The following is a 27254-nucleotide window of genomic DNA, read 5'->3' on the forward strand; positions in this document are numbered from 1 at the left end:
TGACAAAACTCACTGATTTTCGCATTCCAACCGACAAACTAATTCAGTAACTACCTTAATAATCAGTTATATATCAATATTGAGGTTTAAATAAATAAGCAAAAAAAAAAAAAAAACAAAAGTGATCGCTAACAGAGTTGCGTTTTTATAGGCATTGCAACCATTAAAGGGATAAATGACATCATTCTGCCGTACGAAACTAATTGAAAATTAAAGAGAAATTTTTTCTTTGCCACTTAAGCGGAAATGTTACGAAAAGACAGATTTATGGAGATAATTATTTGAATCCTATGATTGTCGCCCGTATGCATTCCATTGCAGCTAATCTTAAAGGTAATGGAATCAATTCTAGCAACATTCAATTTAGGGTCATTTCAAATAAATTTTGTCACATATATGTGTACGCTAATTTTTCTCGTAGGGTGGGTCAAAGTGAACTACGAATTGTTACCTGACCTCAATGTAAGGATTTTTTTTTCAAATTTCAAAGTACTAACTCAAGAAAGAATGAAGTACGTTACTCATTTGTCTGCCGATTTGATTTCACATCCTCAATAATCGTTAAGCATGGAAGCATTCGAAGCCCTCCATTTGTAATAGTCCGACGAACACATTGGAGATGATTACAAACAACGACTTTTAAAAAAATATAAGCAAATCCTAATCTTTATCCGCTTCCGTAAGCAAAGAAAACAACCCCAAGGAAGATCACACAAGCACGGTTTAACTTTACCACGTAGGGTGAATGGGGGAGGGACAGTAGAATATAGCAGCGCACACATTGCCGCAAAAAGTCTTTTATGCTCCGTTCCTTACCGCCTTTCTTAGCTTTAGGCGCTAGATTTTCGAGACTTATTTCTTTTATATAGTAATATGGATGTTTACGATCACGAGTAACCATTTAAGCAGTTTTATTTTCGTGTAACAAGTTTAGAGATTATGTCTCTTAAGATGCTATGCTGTCGCAGTCATTTAAGTTCAAAAATTACATTTCATCGCGATTATTTATTGTCCGTCAGTCTTAACCTTGCAGTCCGCTTTTTAACGTGATTGACACTTTCTTCATTTGTTTTCGCAAAAGCTCTTACGATGAAAGGTGGTCGCTGTGTTGTGGTCAGGCATTCAACGATATTTTCTGCAAATTTTTCAGTTGGCAAATTTGTGCTTAGCCGACGGGCGGAGATGTTGGCGACTCTCTTATTTCTTCTTATTGGCATTTCCCTGTATTTGTGGTATCTGGCCAGTCAATCTTACTCAGGAGTGTTGTCTATGTCCACAACCACACCGGGGGCTAATCTTGACGCTTTATAGGGAAAGGAGGGAGCACAGGAGAGAGACAGGAACGTTAGTCTACGATCACCTTGCAAGAATCTTTCTTTTTTGTGATTCCCACTCTCCGCAATTAAAACTGCTGAGGTTATTTACCATTTATTTCCCGCAATGTATATAAGGTACAATGTTACTTTGTACCTTATAATAAAGTAATAAATACTTTTAATTAGTAGGGGAAAGATTTTATTATACCAGAAAATTCAATCGTTAGCTCGTTTTTAGACACCCATCATAGCACTTAGGTATGTTTACATGCAAAAATAAACAAGTTCTCAATTGTTTTAAAGTTTTACAATTACAGCCATTGAAAGTTTAAGTAATAAATAAGCTCTCGATTTTCATTATATTTACAATTGCAATAACATTTTTGTTATTCCCGACGCAGAGTGTGCGCTCTGCTCTCTCTTTTCTTGTTTAAAAAATGTATGGTACAATCAGTTTAATCCAATTATATGTACATCGCGCATCGTGAGTCTCACACAGTGTATACATGCTTACTATAAACGCGAAAAATGTGAAAAATAAATAAATAGGGTCCAGCTCATGCCAATCTTCCTGCCCTTAAAATTCAGATCACTGTTAGAAACATCATCCGATTTGATCGTATATTTTCATTTCTCACAGATTTCAGACAAAGTTGCTAAATTAACAAAAGAATCTAACTATAGCATTGCAGGCGAAATACTCTCTTTCTTATGTTCTTATATTGTTATGATATTTACTAATTAGTGCCAGTCATGTCTCCTCTTTTGTCCCTTTGTAAGGATTATTTTAAAAGTTTCCCTACAGTAACCAACTTTGATAACAACAGACAAAGTTGAGAAGTGATTTAAATTGCTATTATAAAAATTGATATTTATAAAAATCCGTTCTGAAAATTTTTCTCATTTCAGATTCCTGAGCATGGTCGTAGACATTTATTAATTTAAATTCTTTGTTGGGATATAGAAAGAAAGTGCTTTGATGTACGAATTTATTTAGAATGGTACGGTACGGTTTTTTCCTTCGATCCATCAATTTGTTTTAGATTATGAATTTGAAACTTCTTCTAAAGAGTTAAACTTGATTTTAAGTTTTTTTCTTCTAAAAATTTCTAGTTAAAAAAAGGAGAAAAATGGGTTGGTTGGTGATTGCATTTACCATTCCGTACACATTTACGATCCCCTTCTTTGTTTATAGATATTATTTTCCTATTAACTTAATACTGCAATCTTCGATGTGCCAAGTGTAACCAATTAAATCATTTCACCGAATCACAGGCACTCCTCAACCCCCCAATATGTCCTGGAATCGTCATAATATCATATAACACCATAGTTTTCTAACAAAAAGCTTCTCGCTTTTCGCTACATTAAGTCGTGATCAACATGTTATTGCTACTTAAACATATCTACTTGCTTGCTTGCCTTCAAGCATTCGACGGAAAAAGCTAGGGTTCGCCTAGCAGCCCGATAACATTGTTTTATTTGCTATTTTCACAAGAAATTTCCGCCTCTGAAGTAGAAGTCTTTCTATTATCATCAGGTTTCGCGCGTCTATTGCATGCATTTATTTATAATTTAAGGGGATTTCAGGTCAAGGGTATTAGAAAGTCGCCTTAAGCCAGGCGTAGCATTTCTTTTGCCTTTTACTACGCATTCTCTTGCAACGTGACAAGAGAGCAAGAAAAGAGACGCAATCATGATTGAAATTTATGCACACATAATACATCGTATATGTAGCATATATATGTTTGCGTATAAATAATATATCATCTACGTATATAAATTCAGATATAAAAACCTACATATCTTGTCTTGTATTGTATTAAAAATGATCACAAAAGGAAAAGCAAAAAAAAAAAGTAGATCAAAAGTAAAGAATATCCAACGAATTAAACAAACAAACTTACTCTTATGCAATTTGTTTTTTTTTTTTTTTCCCCCAAGAAATCATAAAATATTATTTATTATAATAATAATAATAATAATATAAAATAATTTTTATTATTTACATTGTTTTCTGTATTGTTGTATGTATGTATAAAGTTTTATTACAGCAAATTGTTAATTAATGCGTATAAAAACATATGTACATACACACCGACATACGTGTGTACAATAAAAAAAAGGCAAAAAAAATAATAATAACAAAATAGAAAAAATGAGGTGAAAAAATATGCTTCATTTTTGTTACTTTATTTCTTTTCGTCTACGATAATCTCATCGCCTGCTTGAATATTATAACTGTAAAGAAGTTTATTGGGAAAACGCATCTCTTCCGGGCCGAGATCTTTGTAGTCTTGATCGAGATAAAACAAACGCATTTTATTAGATGGCAGATGAAGAAGTTTCTCCAATTTGAGTTTCAAATCTTGCACCGTCCGATTGATGTCAACCAAACGCGACTCGGTTTGATCATGATATGTAAGGAAGATCTTGACACGTTTTTCTGGTTTAAAATTCACATTAACCAGTGGATCTAATCTACCATGTTTAGCTGTTAATTCATTATAACGTAAAGGTCTTTCGCTTTCCGGTTTTTCCATATAATAACGAATAAAGGCTCTTTCGGCGGCTTCACGTTCATCGGCACCAATAACGCCGCCTCCGTTAAGAATTGTAACGTTGGGTAGACGAGCTATAAGCAACTGACGGCGTTCATGTTCGGTGCAATCTAAATTTTCCCATAATGGCCAATTTTTGACGCGCAAATTTATAAGTTTAGGAAATCGAGCTAATCGATCAATATTATCCCACATATCGATGCTTGAACTGCTTAAGTTAAGAAATTGTAAACTTGGGAAAAATTCATGAGATGCCTCGTTGGCAATTTGGTTGGGATGATTATAGCTGGCACCCTCGTTGCAGTCGTCGACCAAAGCTATAGCTTTAATTGGACATTTCGCTAAAACGAGCTTCTCTAGGCCAGGAAAAATTCGACCTAAACGGCATATTTCTGTCCATTTTTCTACAGGATTTCCGGTAAAATGAAGCGTTTTTAAGGCTGTATGAGGTGGTATTTTTCGACATTTATCATAAGATCTTTTATCAATTTCGACATTATGGCAACAATTGTAAGCCTTGCAATGACAATTTTCGCAAATGCTATCAGGATTCGTTGAGTCTATTAGTATTTCCTTGTAGCTATTCAGACTTAGATGGAGTTCTTCGAGCACCGGTAAATTTTTTAATAAAGTCTCAATGCTTTCCCAATTTAAATAAGTACCGTTAAGGACAATACCCCTTAAATTCGAAATAGGTGGTACACAAGACTTTGATAACGTTCCGCTTAAATGATTCTTGCTTAAGTTAAGAAATTCAATGCGAGGCATATGCATTACAATTTGAAATACTTCTTGCCAATCTTGCAATTTATTTTGGGCCAAATCCAATTCACGTACATGCTGACATTTCTCTCGGATACTTTCGAAATCGCCTGCGCGATCAATATCGCAATCGTTTAATACCAACAATTCGGGCACACACATCAATGGCGATAATCTCGGTATAAAAATTGATATTAAACGTTTGCTTGATCCTTTTTCACCCAGAGTTCGTACTTCTTTGACATCGTCATCATCTTCGGATCCATAATCAGAAAAATATTTACGTTCTAAAGCTTCTAATAAAGAAGGCATCACGATTATCCCAGACGATTGGTGTTAATAAGCTTTATATATAATATAGAATATAGTAATAATAGTAATAATAAAATATTTTTTTTATTAAACAGTTTTTCATTAAGACTTTTTAAAATAGGTGTAATCGATATTGATTTTAAAAACACATGGCTTTTTCTCTTTTTTTTTTTTTTTTTTTTTTTGAATTTTCTTTCACTTTTTTCTGTTCAGTTCAGTATAATTTTTTGTTTTGTTTTTAGAAAAAAAAAAAAAAAAAAACAGGCAAGGAAAAGAAAAAGCTTTCATTACCAGATTTTGAAATTTTGACAGTTGTTGTCTTTTTTCTTGTTAATGAATGTAATGCATGGTAAATATATAATAATTTCACTTTCGTTTCTTCTTCTCTTGTCTGCTACAGCTGTTATTTTTACTTTTTTTGATTATTTCAATATTCTTTGTTTCCCGTATTTACTATTCTTCTCGTGTGTGGCTGCTGTTTACGCCAGAGGCCAGTGGCTTATGTATTGCTTATTATTAGTGCCAAGGGAATAAAGAAAGAAATGAATTTGGAGCAATGAGGTCAACGTATAGTATGTTGATGGCAAAGACCTAATATTTAATTTTTAATTTGCTCTCCTCTACTTCTTATCTTTTATTCGTTTTATGTTCCGTATCCTGTTTATAATTTCCGTTATTTCCGCTTATTTCCAAGTAATTGCACTTTCCCGTTAATTTATATAAATATATATTATGCAATGTTTTTTGTTTCTTTTCCTTTAAATATATTCTTTCAATCAATATTATGCTTGTTTTCTTCTTTTTTTTAAATTTTTTTTTAGGTAAATTTGTTTTTAACCTTCTACCGTTGGGTTCTGACTTTTCGATGTTTGTTGTGATTGAGTTTAGTTTAATTTTAATTGCGCACTAACCACTTTTTGCAAAGTTTTTTAAACAACAAAACAACAAAGAAAAGCACTTTTTTGTATTTTTATTTTTAATATTAATATATACAATAATCTCGATGTATATCGTATGTCTCTCTCTCTCTCTCTTTCTCTCTTTCTCTCTCTCTCTTTGGCTGCGAACATTAAAGCGTTTTTACCATAAATACGTGCATTTCGTAGTTAACTCGCTGATAGTCTGGCTTACATTGTCTATCGTTTATCTATTCGTGTTAGTTCGGTGTGCTTTGCTTTGTTTTGTTTTGCTTTACGTTAAGATGCCACAATATGTAAGTGCGCATACGACGAGTTGAGTATGAGTCAAAGTGAGTGAGAACATGCTGTAAATAGTGTATTGCATTATGGCTTTTTTGTGTAGGTCGCGGTGTGTGTGTACAACTACAGGAGCGTCGTCGTATTTCTTTTGCTTGATTCTAGTTGAAAAAATGCATCGATTGCATTGACAAAAACAAAAAGAAAGAAGTGCTAATGTTGACCGTTTGTTTAATTTCGTGTCACGCAAAAATAAAAGCTTAAAAAGCTTCAGTTTTCTTTTACATTCTCGTAGTTGCGATAAAAGCGATAATATTAAGTTTCAAAAGTTGTAACCTCGATAAGTTCGTGTTAAGTTAAAGTTAAGCTTTATGTTGGGCAAGGAAAGCTCAACAACCAAGAATACAATGTGAATGTACATTACTTGGGACTTTCTGACCCAAGTCGTGCCGCATCTATACCAGGGAGCCTCTATCTCTCTGCAATCTAACTCTAGTCTAGTTATATAAAGGTCATTAACTTAACGGAATAGTCAATATCTACTATATATCAACTTTGGTATTCTGCTACAATCGTTTAAAAGAACTCGAACATCCAGTTAATATATTTTTTAACTTTTCGCTCTATGCCCTGTCTATGACATCTCTACGCCATATATGTATGCCTCTCTATTTTAGCATATCCATTCATTCCGTATTACCTTAAGAAAGTATTTGTTGTTGAGTTGTATGTTAGGTTTTCCAAGATTTTATAAAATTTCAAAACAGATCAAATTGTGGTCATCATCTTTGTAATATATAAGTCTTCGATAATATATAAGTCTTTTCATTACATTTGCCTGGATTGGAATGGCGAAAATTGATAATTTGTCAAGATTGGTATTCTCTAAGAACACATTTGTTTAAGGGAATACGATTAATTTCTACTCCCAGAGAAATATATTCACATACGCCTGTAACTGTGACTTGTGATGCCACGGAGATGCAAATATCTTAAAAAGATATAAATTTCTGAATTGCCCTGGAAATGTTCGTCCATTCGTCTATTTGCTCTTTTAAAATACCAATTATGATCTTAAATTTGAGCGGACTTCGGCTGGTTTCTACGCATCCCTAGAATCAGTGGGAATGCGAATCGTTTTAAACTAGTTTCGTTAAATTCCTGCATTCGGCAAAGCGGTTCTGTCAGATTTGTCAAATATTGCAACTACGAGTCCCTATGCCTCATCGAGTCTCATGAACTCATTTCAAAATTTTTTTTCTAACTTCTGTCAGATAAAATCCGAATTCACTTTTTCCATAGGTCCCGTTACAATTAAAAGGGAACCAGTATATATATTTTTTTTGTCTGGATTATGACTTGATTGCATTTGTAAGGATTAGAGGTTAAGTGGTTCTTAAATTAAATACCATCGCAAGTTCCCTAAGTCAACTAAATAAGACAGAGCAGTAATCGCTAGCAATTATAGATTTTTACTTTACACATTTTTACGAGTCTTTCCACGTTTCAGATATTTGGCTGTGAATGTTGGCTATTATATGACGCAATGATATCCACGAGGTATTAAGATATTTTTAGCGAAAGTCATGTGCGCCAGCATCAATTCAATGTCTTTATGGTCTTCACTTCCATAAGCGAACAATTGAATATCTGGTAAGAAATGTCTGGTAACGTTCGAAGGAGTCGCGAGGCCTAAAAAGAATATACTGCACCTGACGATCTTCCGGTTTCCACGTATACTCACTTCTCAGGAGTTGAAAATTGTTCTCACAAACTCATTGCAAAATTTTAAAGCAAAAATAGGAAATTGTAACGAAGCGTGTTGTTGCGCATACATAGTCGGCAGCTTAGGTTTCACTTGAAGAGCGGCCCTTAGCGAAAAAACCCGCAGATTGTTTTGCTCGCAAACTCGGTTTAAAACGATTGCAACGTCATTTAATATTATTTCGAAGTTACTGGAAAGCTGATACGGTTGCGTGATTATTGTTTGTCAACGTTGAGAACTACGTGTCGCCAGACCGAAGATAAACTTTTTATACCTTTTTTCTTTTAACAATTGATAGATAAGAACTTTAGTTGTCTTCGACGACCGTGAGAAAATCGATAGACTTATGAAAGAGCAAAGCGGTTCGATTTAATTAAATCTAAGTACGGATATATGTGATTAAAATTCCAAATGATACCTCAAATCTAGCATATGCAAGCCCAACGATATCTCAAATCGAGTATACTCTCATCGCTTTGGACAAAATATGAAATGCTGAGAGCTACCTTGCGAACAAAAATACATGAAGGTTACACAAAATTGAGTGCAGACAAACAAAAACGAATGTTTTTTCTTTGTTTTTCATATTAAAAGAGTCGTTTGTTATGCTTTATTAAAAAGAAAAAGCTTCGGAGTACTTTTAAATATAATTCAGTAAATCTCATACCGTCACAGTTTTCCACTATGCATAATGGTTTTGTGTGAAGTATTCTTGTGTTTACTAAACTAGAGATTTTGCTCAGATATTGTTAACAAACTAAAATAATTTAGCTGAGTATTCGCTTCTGAACGAATATTAGAAGCACATTCATGAGCATATCCATCCATCACTCTACTCATAGAGCATACTCTTCCATACTCTTCTATTAATACCCCAGACACTATAAGTTGAAGAAGTGGAACAGTCAATCTTTCATGGTTGTCAAATAGTCAAGCATAGATCAAGCTTAAAGTGAAGATTTGAAGATTTTCAGTTTGTTAAAAAATTCATTGTGTAAATATTGCTTAAAAAGAAGGCTAGAAATGCTAGAAATTGGCATTCGATGACGTCCGCTCAACTTTAGGATATTGACAATAGACTCTTCTAAATATAACCAAGCAATAGCTGCACTTCGGACATTTTCAATAATAAAATTAAATAATGCACTATAAACGAACGCAACACTTCACCGATATGAAACAGGGTGAGAGAATTCACCCCGAGCAATTTCTTTTTCTGCTATGATATTAAAAAAATTGAATTGATATATGATTGTGTTTCGTTATGACTGCAGTAGGAATGTAGCTATTATAAAACAGAACACAGTTCGTTACCCGCATGGCATAAAGGAAAGTAGTCTAAGGTAAGCATTCATTTATATTACAGTTGATGTGAGCTTTCCTTCAAAATGAGTTTTAGTTATTGCGGTGATCATGGGCCCGATTTTTGCATAAAATATTGCTGCACACTTGAATTCATTACTGTGCATCAACATCATACTGTAGGTTAGTACTGAAACTAATAGGTAGGCTAGAAAATAATTTTGGAAAATTTTTCAAGCCTCTCTTCTATTAATTCCTTCTATTCCATCAGTTCAGGTCAATCAATAGAAGCGAGAGATGGCTCGTTTCCCCAAATATGTAGAAAGTGTCGCAGCTCTGTTGAGAATAAACGTCATTCACATCATTTTCAAGCCGAGCAGGCCAAAAAACCGTCCGAGACTACCACTCGTTACACGACGCTATAGTTTTGATTACCTACTTACTCAGTTAAATGAAAATGAAAACGAGATCTTTGCAACAATTTTGTTGAAAAAATTGCAACCTTATTGATGTACCTGAAGACCTTCTAAGTTCTATTTACCAGATGTTATCACCATATTGACAGCGTTATAATTGCGTAAAGCTCAAGATGGCATCTCTTTTTGGATGGTTCCGTAACTGAAGAAAGAACATCGAAATTTTTCTTTGCCCAACCCAAGATAATGAATAAACGTTGTGCATTTTCGAAGAGAAAAAATCCAAAAACATGCTGCAAAAAGCGAAGCACTCGTATATATCGATTTTATGTTAGAATATAAATATCTTTATATTTGTAATAATTCTTATAATTAAATTTATTAAATGAAATCCATTTCTCTTGAATGCAAAGAATTTTCGTTTATAATTTATTTTTATATCCATTCATGGCTGAAGAGTTAGTTCAATTTGGTCGTTTCGTTCGTGAAAAAATACAACAGACTTACACGTATGCAAGAAAAATGATTACTTGAAGCCATTTGCTTACATACCAGGAAAGCATGGCCTACTTCCTTCGCCTTTCATCTTTATCCCCCACTCCCTGCGCAACCACTCTCGACCCCAGCAGCAAAACAGCAGACAGCAGCTTTTTAATGAGATTAATCTAAATCTATTTGTATGAATATCGGGGTACGAGGCGTGATTATCCACGACTCAATATTGTTTCGCCGTAGCAAGGTTACTATACCGTCCCTTGTTCTGGGATAAATAATTCCGTTTATGTGCTTACTTAGCTGCATTCGCGTAAGCCTTGATATATTAATGTCCCTCTGTTCGTCTGTTAAGTTGTTTTTGAAACTCCCAAGAATAGAGAAATTAACGAAAATATTGAACGGAAGTTTCCTTATCTGGAAATCAAGTTAAAGGAAAACTTATAAAAAATCGAGGATCGCACTTGACTCATCTTCACAAATCGGAATTTAAAATGGGCATTATTCAGTTATAAATGAGGCCATAAAAGCCTCAGTTATAAATGAGGTCGCACAGCCATAATTTACTTATTTGAAGTAGAAAATATTTCCGATTGGCTTTTGAAATAGTACAGATGAGCAAAACTAGTGAAGATCGTTCACGTGTAAGATTTTTCTTATCGGTTACGGTTCGCGTTTATTAAGGAGTTCCTTTTTTAGGTATTAGATTATAGGTGCAATAAGGAAAAACAGAATTAGGCGCTGGGTGTCCGTGATGCATTTCAAAATATGGATAGTTTGCTTGAATAGGGTATTTTTATAGCCCCTTTTTACGCCCTCGTATATATTTCCACTCTTAGTATATATGTCCACTCTCCTACTAATCACCAGAGTTGCCAAATCGTATGGATTGAATCAGACCACCTTTACAGTTAATTTCGTTACGAAGCTCCATCTTGACAAAGTCCTTATATACGCAAGAAAAATTTCATATTTATGTCTTTTTTTAATATTTTATGCTGAAAATTGCTACTAAATAAGAACGTGATGTATAAACTTACTATAGACTTAGTAATTGCCATTACGGATCCTCAAAAGAGCCTATATTTGGTATTGCATGACTAAAATTGAATTGAAAAAAGAATTGCGTTAAGCGAAGTAACGTAAGAGTATTTAATAGATAGCCATTTCTCAGACTACAACGTTCTAACTTAATTTTAGTATACTGCAGTGCAATAAGAAAGGCTAAGACAGCGTCTAGAATAGATATTATATGACTTTTTCACCTTTGACTTTAAAACAATACAATACAATTTTTGAAATTATTTTCTCTTAAATATTCTTTTTGAATCTAGAAAAATATTGCCGGCACATTTCATTTTATTTTATATATATATATATATATGTATATGTATATACATGTGTGTATGTCTATTTACGGTTTATATCCTCTCGGAATGTTTGCAAAAAAAAAAAAGAAGAAAAACACACTCTTTTTTCTTTTACGTTTGCAGTATAAACGTACAAACGATGCCTATTTTCTTTTGGTATACGGCAGTGTATACGCGAGTATGTTATTTGTGATTTAATACAAAGTGTTTTGAAACGTAAATAGGTCATTGATATCGATTGGTTTTTTAATCACTTGTCCAATTTGAATATTAAATTTGCTAAAAATGTCACACTTCTCTGTTTGCGTGAAACGACGAACAAATCCGCATTTGCTAATGAAACGAAACAAATTCACCTCAGTCTGTATTTAATTAATAATTCAAGTAACACATAAACAAATGAAAGTGATTTGAACACTATCGAACATGTCGTACGCTACTGGATGCACTTGTGAAATCAGAAGCAAAAAAAAAAATAAAAAATAATTTTAATGAATCTTTAATCAGCTTTAATTCACTCTATAAGAGCTTAGCTAGTTCTTCGGTCTTCTGTCGATGTACTCATTCATGTATATTATCATAAAACCTTTCAAGAACACTTCCGTAATATATAAAAATGAAAGAACGCATTAAATTTTCTTTAAAATACATTATTTTTTAACCTAACCAAGGGTGTATTAAGCTTGCGCGGGTGTAAACTGCACCTGGAAGGACTTGATACTTTTCTTTGAAAAATCGTTATATGAATAAATGTGTTAGGAATAAAGGAGTGCAGGGTACTTAATATTGGGCCATGCTTTATTCTAAAAAGTGTAGGCTTTAATGAAGACCTTGATACGCGTATAAATTATTCGAGATCTTTCGGACAAAATAACATTTTATAGGATGTATAATAAAGCAGTTAAAAGCAGTTTGAATATAGTTTGTCGTCGCGAACATTGCCTTTACCTTGTTACTATCAAATATGAAATACCGCCCACCTTGTTTCTAAACTATTTAATGTTTGAATTTAATGTTTCATTTACATAAACGCATACACATTTCAGCCTAGTCTGTGTTTTGGTTGCCAATTGTGCAAAATCCTTGTGGCATAATGATCTGTTAACTAACGAATATGAAGTTATTGTTTAGGTACGCAGAGAAGCGTACCCCAATACAAGTAGAAACATTATAGTGAACCATGGTAAACCTCCAGTAAATACCCTACCTCATTTCCCTTAATGTAGTTACTGGTATAACGACGGGTGTGTTCTATGAGAAGGTAATCGAAAAGGTAATCCGATCTGAATCATTTCCAATAGCGTTCTTCGGCTAGAAAAGGTCGGTGTACCAAATTTCATCAAAGTCTTTCTTTGTGTTGCATACATCCGCGCAGAATAAGTATATTCTTGTATCATAAGTGGTGCAGGAAGTTAAAAGGCTGCTTTGATGCGTTGCCAATCAGGCCTCGCACTTGTAGATGCTCTCAGTGTACACTTAATTCAATTCTTGGAGTGTTTCTCTGTGGTAATCTTTCAGATTGATTATTATTATCATTTTATTATTTTAGAAAGCTTTCGTTCTTTCAAATTTCGCCCTTTAGATATTCATTCAACTGGTTCATGCACCCAATTATACACTTTATATCCAATATGGCTTACAAACACCTAAACTTTCAGTCTTCTAGTGATAGTTTTCATTTCAATAATAAACAATATGAAAGACGGACGGACATTATATTCCCATAATAAATGATATGAAAGAAGGATATATGGCAGGCGGACCGACATCGTGTTCCAATAATAAATGATATGACAAATGGGCAGACATTGATAATAAGCAAAATTAGAAGCGGGTAGACGTCGTTAAATCGCTCTAACATTTCATAGTGATTATGTATATAAATATTTTTGCTTGCCACTATTTTCCTCTGGTAGCTATGTTAGATAATTAAATAATTAATATTTGATAAATAAAGACTTTAATCACTCTTCGTAATCACCGAGTGGACAATTCTTATCTCTAATTATTAATGTGGTATTGCGTACCGTAGGCCGAAAGTTGGATATCTAGTGGCTACGCACGGTTATATAATAATTTGCTTCTACATATCTCGAAGAAATGTTATCTGTTTTCATGTTTCTGTGGATTGGAAACAAAATCTGCTTTTTAATTCGTTTTGTAATGTTAAGGCAATAAAAGTTATTTCAAGTATTTACAGCTTAAACCTGGGTTGTCCGTTTAGATATCCGTTGTTTTTTTTTTTTTTTTTTTTGTTTTTTTTGATTACAAAAGAAAAGAGAGAAGAAGATTTGAAAAAAGAGAACAAAAGAAAACTAAAATTTCGACATTCTGTAATGTAGGATAAACGTGGGCCTGTAAGATACACATGGACATCTTAATCGTTTTATTTGCTGTAGGATAAGGGTAATGAGAACGAAAGCCTAATTTTCATACTTTTGATTACAAAGGCGTTCTAAGTTTAAGTTGTATTGTAGACTTGACCTTGACCGATTTTGCCCATTTGCAGTATTAACTTGCCTGTGAGAATTACCAATGGTTTTTGAAGTTGATAACTTCATTTTTGCAGTCATGCCAATAATTCCCACCTTATGCAGACGAAAAATGGGACAGGATTAAATCGATTCGGAGTTTAATGTTGATCAACAATATATATATTTTGGGGAGCTTCTTGAAGCCTTCTTGTGGATGCTGCAGACATTTTGCCAAAATGCATATACTCTCATCCTTTGGTGAGATACTCGATTCTACATCGTGTATATTTCAAACCTGCACTGTCTTGTCAATAATTATACTAAATCAACTTATTAACGTACATCTCCTATTACATATTATGATATTACATATCACAATTGTAATATATATATATATATATATATATATATATACATATGTATGTGCAATAACAAATGAATAGTTTGTCGGATTTACTTTGAACTTGACGCAGACGTTTTATGAAGGAAAAATTTAAAAATCAATTTTAAGCTCTAAACAAAAGACTGTGTAAAGCTACGATTTAACAAAGAGGTTTCAGTTTTCAGTAGTTGTAAGTTGACTGACTTAGCTAGCGAGAGAAACTAGAAAAAATTTTAAAGTTTCTTCTTTCTTCTAGCCAAAGATTTGAGGTCTTACCATTGAATGACACAGACAGATTTACGGATAGAAATAAATTCCACCACTCACACTTTCTAAGCTATAAAATATAAAAAAAAAAAGGGGAAATTGTGAAATGTGCTCGTTGACCGACTTAGATGACGAAAGTGATAAGAAAAAACCGTAGGCCAAATCTTTTGTTGTTTCCTAGACCTCCCCACAGTTACGGACAGACAGATTGATAAACCGATGGGCATAGGGGCAAGACTAGACAGAGAGAAAGACGGATGGATAGCTGGACGGAAAGACAGGTAAACCGACAATACCACGCATAAACCGACCTACGGCCAGATAGGCAGACCGGCAGAGCGATCATGGATTTTATCCCAGCGTAAGGCCACTAGTTGGCTGGGCACTGCTACTGCTACTGTATCAAAAAAAAAAAAGAAACCGACGAACAAACGTACAGATGAACATGCCTTTAAATCGATTCCCCTTCTTCACTCTCGTCAAGCATATAAACACCTTGTAAAGTTTTCGATGCGTACGTCCAGGCGTCACAAATATAATGATACTGCAAAAAATCTCTTTTAGAGGATATAAGAATTCTCGGATCGAATGTAACTTTACGTTTTTAGTTTTACTTTTCTCTTATACTAGACAGTTGACAACATTTTTCTCTACTTTAGGCCGAAGGCGTTCAAGACTAAAAATATCTTCAATATGCAATTATTAACAAAGCCGAAAGCCTTAGGTGCTAGTGCTTTAAGACTTTAGTCGTAGAATTGACTTCTGGCTAAATTTATAATAATAATAATAATAATAATAATAATAATATGGTACTGCAAGTTGAGACCAGACATATTGAATACTGTTGCATTTCTTATCGATTGATGGATTGATTTGCAGAATGGGCATGAGCCAGTCATTCACAAAATCAAAAATAAGGTGATAAGTGCAAAAATAATTTGAGATCTTATTGGATTATAGCAAATATCGATCTAGAATTTCGAGCAATTATTGAAAAAGATATACATTTTCATTGTTTATATTTTTCATTTTCCCATTTTCCCATTTGCACATTCTTAAGCAAGTGTCTTTATATTGGAGATATAAAAACTGCATAATGTTCATATGTACAATATGTAAACAATAAAAAAATACCTTATCATTGAACGAGTGCTGAAAGTGGCCTGTCAACGAGGCTTAAATTTCACAAAGCAATCAACCAGTGTTGTGTATATTATTTCAGATTTATTTCATTTTATTTGAACACAATGCCTGTTCGAGCACATAAAATATGTAATAATTCCTCGCAAGGTAAGGAAAATGCAATGAATTTCCTTACCATGTGTGTTCGTTCGTTCATTTAATTTAATTGACAAAGCATAATTAAATTTTTTCTTATAATAATATTCGCAAGCGTATGCATTACAATAATAATAATGACAATAATAGTGAGAGAGCAGAATAGAATCGGAACCCTGTGCAATACTTTGCATCACACACATTTGTTTGTAACGCGTAGCATGCAGTATGGTATGGTATGGCATTCAATTGGCTTGGCTTGTATCTTCGGTAGCTCACAAATAAAATCCTATTTTATAGTATCTGTGTATATGCAGATATACACAAGAAAAGGTATTTATAATAATTATAAACAAATAAGTCTTATGACAAATAAGTTGCCTATGAAATAGTAATAAGCATACTCTGTCGACTTTCATTCATTCATTCACTCAGCCATTCATGCATTGAATGAATGTCGGGCATGTGAAAATTGCTAAAACTCTCTAATGACATTTCCTAGTGATCTTTCCTTTCATTTTCCTTTATATATATATATATATATATATATATTTGTTTTTTTTTATGCAAATGAATTTAATTAACTTATGATATGAAACACAAACATTTGCATGTACTTAGAAATATGATTGAAATAATTTAATTATGAACTAAGGCTCTCGACTTACACTTATTTGTTTTTTTTTTTTTTGTTTTTGTTTGTTTTTTTTTTTTTGGTTTTTTTTGTTTTTAGAAAGTATCACAATTGATTCGTTGTTGCAAAGACTTATGACGTAGAACATGTGCAAAAATTCACTTGGATGTCCCTCGCAACAAAAAAAGGTACATTTATAGGCGTCAGCATGTCTTCTTCTCCCTTTACGTTTACCACAAGAGAAGTTTTTTTTTTTTTACTTTAAGTTCTTTCTTTTCCCTCAGATGATATTGTAATAAATATTAAAAGAAAACGCGTTGATTGGCAATTGTAATAACAGCAATCATTTTAAAGGGATTTTACGGATTTCCACGCGTACACGCTGAACACTTTCTTTCACCGCTTTGACACTGTTAACGATTATTTAGTCTTGAGCTCTGTTCTTTACTTTGTTCCCTCCATTCCTTCATATTCGTTGTGCTTATGATAGCATTTTTTTTTTCTTTTCTTTTCTTTTATTTTTATTTTACTTTTACTTTTATTTATTTATTTATTTTTTTTTTAATTTCCCTGCTCTTTCCGCAAATTTTAGACATCAACACTTAATTTCTTAATGTATTTTCACATTATGTACGTTTCCTATACATTTCCTTTCACAATTCGCCAATTTTTTCACCTTTTGTACATATTACGAGATGCGATGAATTAACTCTCTACCAAAGAAAGAAAAGCAAAAGAAAAAAGAACCAAGCAATCTATAGTTGCGAACATTAACTGTATCACCGTTCGACTCAACACCGGCTATTTGAATACTTTTGATGTGTGTGCTTTTAGAATATTTCGCGGTAATGCTAAAAGCACAGCACACATAAAATCCTATATTCACTCACTCATACTGAATAAGTATGAATTTACTTAAGTGTGCACCATTTTTTCGCATACGAGAACACGTTAATATGTATATTAGATATGTTTACGGTACCATATTACAACTAGTATAGCAGTCTGCCAGTCTCAGCCAATAGCAAATGTTAAAAGCTAACACTACCGCAAGCTTTATATGAGACAATTACAAGATACTATAGCTAACTTACTTAACCGATGCCATCTCTTATTCTCTCTCTCGTTCTCTTTCTCTCTCTCTCTCTCTCTCTCTCTCTCTCTCAAAAGCTTCCTTCTTTAATGTCGTTAATAAAAATTTCATTTATATTAACTTGGTATACAAATTTAAGAATAAAAAGCGCAAACACTGTGTAGCACAAGCTAAGCAGAGATGAATGCCATCCGTATGCCTATACATATACGTACACGTATACGGACATGTAAAATTATCGCTAACAACTGTAGACCAGTAATCCTTGCATGCTTTATGTTATTTTTAGAATTTTAGCCCTACGTGATTACATATAGAGGGTGTATTTAAAATTAATTCAGTTTACGTATCATACATCTTATGAATTTCGTATTTTTGCGGGCAATGCTTGCATAAGATGGGCATGACAGCGCATCTCTTTGCCCGGAACGCGCCGAACGAAACGAGTCTCCTTAACATGCTTCCGTATCTGAGGTTTGCAGCACAGAATCAAAATTATTTAAGGGCACATTCGTCAGGGCTATCATCAGACATATGAGAGTTTTTGGCGCGATCCAAATTTGTATTCTGTGCGTCTGTGTGTACAAAGAATGAAAGGAGATTTTATAGAGAGAGTCAAGGACAGCAATTTCTAAAGGAGATCTCGATCAACGGTGTGACGGGGCCGCCTGGACGTTGTAATAGACAACAATTTTGTAAGATTGGACGGTAAGCAGATGAAAAGAATCTGCGAAGAGATAGAGTGAAATAAAGAATCTCAAAGATCATATTGCACTCGTAATTTTATTGCCTGTTAAGAAGGAGATCAACTAAGCCTTAAAAACTTTCTTCTAATTGGAAAGTATTAGAAAAAGAGTATTTTTGAAAAATATTAAAAAATTGTAGCACTGCGGACAAACATCGTGAAACAAGTTTAGTTTAAAGAGCTCTGCGGCACGAACTGTCAACTGTGAATTTAAAAATTATTTCATTTAATTTTTGGCACGGACAGACGGACGTCCTTAAATCGATTCAGAATTTATTGCTAGTCAAGAATATCCATACTTTATGGGGTCTGTGGAGCTTCCTTCTGAACGCTCCAAACGTTTTCATAAAATGAATATTTCCCCTGAACTTCGACGATGGGCATAAAAAGAAAGGACCGCAGCGTACACAGTTTCAGTCGGCAAGAACAAAATTTCGCTATTGTATCATGCAACGTCATTAAAAAGGAGAAAGGGCAAAAAGAATAAACGAGAATCTGCTTCCTGCGAATCTTTCATTTAAACTTAAAATTTGCCTTAAAATGCTTACTGTTAACGGTTTTCTTTTTAGCTCTCCGTCTTCCAAAAGCTTGCGGATGTACTTTACATGATTTAAAACTTACCATAATAACGTTCATTCCAGGTATGTGGAAGCAAAACTGTTCTTTAGCCAATGAGCTTTTACACTGGAAAAAATGCTATCGCTTTTATTTTTATTTAAAAAAAAAAAAAGATTATATTAAATTAAATTAAATGTTGCAAATGGATTCATTAGATCTATTAAATAAACGGAGGAGTATTGCGGCGTTTTTTCTTTGAATAATCATAACCTTCAAAATCGTCGTCTTCAAGACTTTCGCTGTAATACTTTTTTTTTTCTTTAATAGGTATAGGTATCGGTACTGGAACTTTTTTCACCACAGTTTGCACATGTGTATGATGCTTGACCGGTATGTGGATTCGTATTCTGCTCACCGTGAAATGAGTGCCTTTTTACAATAAACATAAACGTGAATTTTTATGATAAGTTACTTACTTTAGATTCTCCTTTGAGGGAATAGCGTCTACGTAGGCCAAAGTGAGTGACATTATGTATGTGAATGCGAAAACCTGTTCAAAAAGGTAAAGTAAAAGTATAATTATAACTGTCAATTTGTTTTCATGTTTAAAAAAGAAAAATTTATTTTTCTTTGTTTGGTTGACCGCTATGACTGTGTTGTAAGATGTAGTACAACATCTGCTGACTAACAGATTAAACAGACATTAAAATTATAAAAATGTCCCTACGCTGAAAGAGAGGAGTACATAATATTCGTCTTGCCACAGAAATCAACGATAGAGTCTGTATACAGCATATATATTCGTAATTGGCATGGAATTGCGAATTTTGATACAAATTGGTGGAGCTAGGTATGTATATTAGTAGTTAACGATCGCATCAAGCAGATCAAACTCCAAACATAGATATACAACCATAAAACTTACAAAAAGTCAAAAACGGTAACTTGAAATCCATTGCAGATACTGATCGAAGAGAGGAGAGGAGAGTAGGTGAGTTGGAACAGAATTTCACAAATGTTTTGATAATTTTTATATTTGGATTCGAAAGACTGATACCAGAGATGCATTCTAAAGCGAATGCAGGTTCCTTACTTTTTACGACACCACTTGTAGGGTCAGATTGAACTGGTGCGAGCATATGCAATATCCAGAAGGAGCTGAAAGAGACATGATTTCTATTGTACAAATGGCTTCATTCCCAAAATCAATTCAAACATGTCTGTTCATCTGTCTGCCCATGCATTTCTGTACTCACTCTGTAGAACGGCAATTTTCGCGACAATTTGATGAAATCGATACAATGATAGGTTTATCTAGCAAGCGTTTTTTACCAAAGCTTCCTTAGAATACGAAATAAAGGAAAAGAGAAATTTAAGGCCAGTATCAGGGAGGACGGTCTGTTAAGGAGCAACGCTACCTTGCGAGCACGAAATTAAATATAAGATCGGTTGAAAAGAATCAATCAAAATGCAAGTTTCATGACGTACTGGCTTGATTTGAATAAAATTCAACCCACTTTAAAGGATATAAATTTTAAATGTTTAAGAGATCATTTAAGACTTTGGAAAAAATTGTCACAGAAAGTAATTTGTAATACGGCGTTAGTTCCTAAAACGAAAAGAACGCTTTCACTTGATATTTACACACATATGGAGTGGCCTTAACCTGGTTTGCATGGCTTCAATCACTAAGTGTTTTGCCATTACGACTCATTACAATTATTAGCAAGTATTACCTACCGCACTAAGATTTGCAACCGGGGACGCTACACGCGATTCGTTCCCACCCGGCTGTTCATGGGGAAAATGAAAATTTTTTTGATCAAGCGAAAAACTGTGAAACCTTTATTCTTAGTGGAAAACAAAAGATCGTATTTAAACATGGGTTTTGTTGCTAAGCAGCGCGCATATACTGACTATTAAGATATTAACGCCTAAAGCAGTTAAAAGCGGTGTTAGGTAGAGCTTTGGAAATGAATTTGAGGGAACAAACCAAAAAAAATATCATTTATTTACACCGTCCTAGAAAGGAAAAAATTTGCAACAAATAAGAAAATTGTATTCGGTCGCGATCGAATCTTTTGTATCCATCAATATGCTTCTTTCATTCTATTCTCCAAGTTCTTTTATTTGATACCCATATTGTTGGTATTATTAAAAAAAAACTAATCCACCATGCCGCGGTGATATGGCAGATATCCGTTTTAGAATTAACCCATTTTTAGGTAGACAATACATCTTCACTTGAGGAGTGTGCAAAATAGTTTTAAATATTCCGTTTTGTCTGCCTTATGGTGAATAACCACAAAATTCCAAAAAGATGAAAAAAAATAAAATGTAATCATTTGTTTGTGCGGGCGTGGCCGATTTTTTCCATTTTTGCACGTAAAGAGTAGAGTATAATAATAAAATTTCAGCGTTGCAAGTATTCCGGTTTCAATATTAACCTGCGGCCAAAAGCTTCCAATGTTTCTATCAAATTTGAAGTGAATATTTTTATTTTTGCGATCAGCAGAGAGCCAACAACAAACGCCACACAGATATCCAGGCGGACAGACATAGCTTAACCATTTCAGAATTTCACGCTGATCAAGAATATACATAATTTACACGGCCCATGAAGCTTCCTTTCGGCTATGAAAAAAAAAAAACAAAATGAGAATTCCCCCGTCCCTCAGTGGTGAGTATAAAAAGGAAAAGAACTCAATTTTTATGCTCTATAATATGGAGTAGGAATGGCTGATTTTTTCTATTATCAAGAGAAAAGCTTTTGTTTTGCATATCCGTACGGGCAGTGCAGGCATATGCGTTGACAACAATGGGTCACCGGCAAATTGTTTTAAAAATTTGTGGGCGTTATCTGCATTTTCGCTAACGGGACAATGTTTACCGCAAATACTACACAGTTGCGCACCAACGGATGGACAGACGGACATGTTTAGATATATTCCAAATTTGAAACTGGCCAAGAATTTTAGATGCGTTGTGCAGTTTTTCAATCTTGTTTCTGCTCCTCATAAAGGTATTAAAAAAAAATTATATTTTGATATACTATAATACTGGGTAGGCTCGATAAACTGTCTCCATTTTTGTACAGGTGCTGCAGCATCGCCCATAAAATATACGTTCAAGGTTTTGTACACTTATTTGCTTCAGTTTATGACTGATGAGCAAAGCACCAATTTTTTTCAGCTTATGTGGTGCTGCGGGTTGTGTCCTTTGACCGATTTAGCCCAATTTCAAAACTAAAACCTGCGTGTAAGAACTTTTAATGTGTTTGCCAAATGTTTTCGAAGTCGATGGCTTCGTTTTTGCGGCTAGAAGAATGTTTGCAGCAGACATTAGACAGACATGATTGAATCGATTTAGGATTTGATCCTGACCAAGATTATATATACTTTGTGGGGTGATGCTTCCTTCTGGACGTGATAGGAGTTTTCATAAAATGAATATACCCCTTATCCTTCGGTGATGGGTGTAAAAACGGATTATTTTAAAAATGCGAATCCACCAATATGTGGAAAAACCATAAAAACATTATAAGCTGCCCGCAATGGCTCACCATTAAATACCTTACATCGCTTCATTCGGCACATGTATCTTAAAAACAAATTTTTTGAAAATAAGGATTTTTATGAGAGTAACGGGTAAAAAAATGAACGAATCTGCACCAATTTCAATAGCGTTCATCCTTGAGCCAAAAGAGATCACTGTAACAAATTTCATTAAATTATCTCAAAGATTGCGTCCTGTGAGCGCAAGAACACAAGAAAACGTGGATATGCAGCAGATGGACAGACAGGCAGACATACTTAGGTCAATTGAGAAAGTGATCCTAAATGATTTTAATAATAGGTGGACATGTCTCAAGTCGTTCCGGGTATTGTACACATCCGCGTCCGCACCACAACTCGCGTAGGGTATAAAAAGGAAGCGATTGTTGTCACTATGGTTTCATCACTTCAACCAAATATCCTCATATTTACTATTAACTGGCGTTGGCTTATTAGTTGAATAATCAGGATAATCTCATTAGATATTTATATAAAATATCAAACCATTAACACATCAGGAAAATAATCGCAAAAAAATCGTTTACCTTTTTACGAGTTAACCAAATCAATTTTTGAGGCTTTTCCGCGAAACAACAATGTATTTGTTTTCTATTGCAGTTCGCTTATACTTGAAGTACAAAGGGCAAACGAGCCGCTACCTATCGGACAAATTTATTGCTGAATTGCACGAATATATGAAAATTTATTTATTTTTTATTGATTTTCTAATTTTCTTTAAATCTGACTATTTTTTTTTTTTTTTTTAAGCAAAAATGGCGGAGCATTCCTTTTAACTTTAATTATCGTAGAACATCACACGAAATAATAATATAATAACATTTAGTTCATAATCTTATCGGATGAATTACTAAGCGCCACAAACTTAAAGTCTAACTCGAACGGTTTTTGTTTTGTCGTTAATAGGTTTTCTTTAACTTACGCAAGTTTACGCAATTTAATCTTTTTATTTGCAGTTTTTCTTTTCACGTTGTTCTATCGATTGAATTGGAAATGGAAACGGAACCGGAACCGGAAGTTTTATTATTTAAATTCGTCTAAACGATAATGAATATCACGTCGAGCTTTTGCTTAAGCCAGATTAAAAAAAAAAAAAATATATATATATATCTTGCAGGCATTTCACTTCCTGACTAAAATGAATGAAAATGATGACTTACTCCCTTCGGCAAATACATTTTCGTTTTCCTTTTTAACTAGGTATTTGTATATTTCCGATTAAGAGATACGAATGAATGACAGTAAATGATGAAACACAACCTTATGAGGCAGAGTTTTGTTCGTATTACTGGCAAATTGCGTTATTGCGAACGTTTAAATATAAAACATAGCACGCGCGCGATGGCGGTAGTGAAACTAACTGACGCTTCATGTGCTGTGTTATTTTTTATTTTTATTGTTATTGTTACATTCAATGCACACAAGTTTTTCATATGTCGTTTATTAACCCATTAAAAAAAAAAAAATTATAAGTTTTTCTTTTGCATACATATTTGTGAAAAGAAAATTTCAGTAGAAAATAGTCTCTGTCCACTGTTACCTATGAGACTTTAAAAATCTTATAACAATGTTGGGGGAGCTGACGATATCAAACTATGTCTGTATTTTCGTGTACAAGAGCTGATCCGCTCGCTCATTTGAACAACAAAGAGTAGATTAGAGTGCGCGTTTGCCTTCACTTGCGGATTAAAAAGCCGTTTGCCTAATTATACACTCAGTACGCATGTTACACATGCAGCTACCTATACGTGCAGATATATATATCAGGCATTTGCTTGAAAATAGTTTTCCATTTCGTTTTTGTAAAGTAGGCCTGCGTTCAATTGTTTCAAATTTGTTTGCTCTCCTTATACATAAATCTAGAGGAAGAAATGCATAAATTGTCACAAAAACGTCGACTCAGCCAACAACTTCCGGAAACAATCGTTGCATTACAAAAAAAAAAAAAAACAAAAAAAAAGGAAAAAAAAAACACAAACACGAAAATTAGTTAACAAACTGTACAGAGGAACCGGTCCGCTTCGATTATCAATTGTCTTCAGGTTTTCAGGTGCATAGATATGCACATATATATATATATGCATACGTACATACATGCAGAAAATACATAACATACATATATAAATGCAAACACATTAGTGATTAAAGCTTCACTTCATTGAGAAATTATAGTGTATTCGGGTTATGCACTAATCTGTAAGGAATTGATGCAAAAGTAATTTACATTTTTTTGTTTTTTGCATAAAATGAGGAAAGAATCCATTTACCAAACCTAATTAGCACACAACCTTAACATACAATAATAATATCCTAATGATTACGTAGAAGGAAAATATTTAAATTATTGAATTACCTTACCTCAAATATTGTCTCGCAATTATTTGTATTTGCCTTTGTTAAGATATGCAAGCGTAACTACTGATGTCTTTTTATCTTTCGAATACCTGATCGAAAGAATTTGCAGTCAGTTCATTTCAATAGAGTTAAGTCTTATTTATCCGGTTATTCTCGTTTCATGCGGTTTTTTAAGGTAACCAATCAAACAATTTGAAACGAAAAGCTGGCTGCTAAATTCGCCTTCACATATATCTTTCTAGTCATTAACAATGTTCGCTTGGGATTCCCCGTTGGATATCTTCCATGTGTCTTTTGCTAATCGGAAGTTACATAATAATCGTTTGCAAAGTTAAACTCGAAAAAATATATAAATAAATTAAATAATGGATTAAAGTTATGCTCGTTTTGTTCCAATAATTAACTTCATGCCTAAATAAACATATATCAAGGCGTACTTTAAACCCAGCAAAAGATGACCTGAATTAACTCCAAAGATATTGTCATTATTAATATTATTGTCATTATGAGTTTAGGCAGAGATACAAATTCTAAGACTAAAATCTTAAAGTATTAACATCTAAGGCTATGATCGGCCTTATTGAAAACTCGATCGCGCTTGGGATCTGAAACCACGACCGTTGAGTTGTTATTAGTCGAGATCCCTTTGTGTACTCAGCCACTCAGGCGGATAATCCCAAAGGTAAAAAACTAATATTGCAAAGATATTGTAAGTTTTTTTTATATCCACATCTGTTTGATCCTGGCCATCACTCATTTTTTGTTGCATAGGCACCTGGACGTTGTAGGCGTGTCCTTTGAAAAAATTATGTTACTTACAATTTCTGTTGCAAATTTTTAGGCGATTAGGAATTCGAAGTAAAAACAGCTGCAAATTATATACAAATCAATGGTTGGTATACAGATTAGAAATAAAAACAGCTGTAGAATCAATGGTTTGTATAGGAATTATTGTCTTATACAAAAATCAAATAAAAGGAAAATTTGAAAATGCAACAAATCTGTTGCATTAAAATTGAATGGAACCAAGAAGCATTCCAACAGTCTCTCAGAATTTGTAAAAATCAAACGTAGAGTCTCTAAAAATGTATGGTCCAGGCTGTACCTGGTCTCTGTAGATGTGCGTAACAAACAAAAACAACTTAAGTTAGATTTAGAAATTAGAATTATTTTCTCAACCGTTACAAGTTTTTCTTTTCGTGTGCGTAGCGTCTACCCAGGTATTTTTGTGTGCAGTCGAACGCTTTGGCCGCATTATGGCAAAATTTGGTATACCAAGGTGGTTCGGCTGCTGGACAAGCGTTATTAAAAAAGGTGTGCATTGGACCATCTTCAGAAGCACTCTCCATCAAAGACTTCTATTTAAAAAAATTGAAAGTTTTCAATAGTTTTTAGTAAAAAATCATCATGTAATATTATTTCGGCGTATTAGTACTGAGCTGAAATAACTAAGAAGATTATGGTCGGGCAAGGTAGGCCATTAGATGCCATACACGTTCTGTTCGGTAATAATACACCAAAAACTACACGTTATATTCATGCAAACGCATACTTTGCGAATAATAAATTCAAATTTAACTCGCAAAGACACCTACCGTCTTCTTTAATGCAGATCTATAAAAGCGCTGACAGGGATGGTTTAAATAAAGAGGATTAAGATATAAATGAATTTGGAAGTCAGCTCTGTCAACATTTTGCGGATACCTCACGCATTGATATGAAAACACCTTTCGAACAAATTAAACAAATTCAAATTCTGCTTTTAGGTACAATTTTTCCAAATTTGGTAGGTTAGCAAAAAATCGCTATGCAAAATCAGCCGTATTGGAAACTCTAGCGCCGTCAAACTATATTCACCTATATCACGTGAATCTGCCCTGGTACAATTCCAGAGTATGGCCATAGCTGTAAAGAACATCTATTTTGATTTTACTGTGATCCTTGAACGACCAAATTGGATACGAAGGCAAAATAAAATAAATATACTTCAGCGAAATACAAAAAAAAAAACGTTAAGGGTCCTTTAAAATCTCTTCACGGGAAATTAATTATTCTACTCCGTTAATTGCTTTGATTGAATAAGGGCCGCCACAATATTAATTCTTGGACAAGCGAAGTATGTTTAGAATAGTTGAGCATTTATTTTAAAATGCAGAAAAAGTATTTCCAATAGAACGATAAAATAAAAAGCTATGCTTTCCTTCTCAATTTACTCATAATAATTAATTACGATTATCTAAATTACATTTCTCTTATAGTTTTCCCGAATTTGCTTTTGAAATGGCTTTGATAGGATATTCCGCTAAGATAAGAGAACAGCAACCAAATCTAGAGAGCGACATCGAAGATATTCTAGCGATGCTTTAATAAATTTCTGCTAACTATATCTTAGGTGACTGTCTTC

General features: G+C 33.7%; 1 protein-coding gene and 2 long non-coding RNA genes across 3 annotated transcripts; 2 read left to right on the top strand and 1 right to left on the bottom strand.

The window, feature by feature from the left end:
- Positions 1–3470: 3470 nt before the first annotated feature.
- On the bottom strand, positions 3471–4983 carry LOC119640986 (tubulin-specific chaperone cofactor E-like protein). Its single transcript, XM_038039409.1, has one exon. The coding sequence runs from the start codon at positions 4949–4951 to the stop codon at positions 3509–3511; it is 1443 nt and encodes a 480-aa protein (XP_037895337.1). The 5' UTR covers positions 4952–4983; the 3' UTR covers positions 3471–3508.
- A 970-nt stretch (positions 4984–5953) lies between these two features.
- LOC119640987 lies at positions 5954–19342 on the top strand. The gene is made up of 3 exons (XR_005247773.1): positions 5954–6200; positions 18935–19006; positions 19251–19342. It is a non-coding gene; the product is annotated as an uncharacterized LOC119640987 (long non-coding RNA).
- A 75-nt stretch (positions 19343–19417) lies between these two features.
- LOC119640988 lies at positions 19418–19917 on the top strand. Its single transcript, XR_005247774.1, has 3 exons — positions 19418–19485; positions 19538–19773; positions 19885–19917. It is a non-coding gene; the product is annotated as an uncharacterized LOC119640988 (long non-coding RNA).
- Positions 19918–27254: the final 7337 nt, after the last annotated feature.

Source organism: Glossina fuscipes, unplaced genomic scaffold, assembly GCF_014805625.2.
Source record: "Glossina fuscipes isolate IAEA_lab_2018 unplaced genomic scaffold, Yale_Gfus_2 133, whole genome shotgun sequence".
NCBI classification, from domain to species: Eukaryota; Metazoa; Arthropoda; class Insecta; order Diptera; family Glossinidae; genus Glossina; species Glossina fuscipes.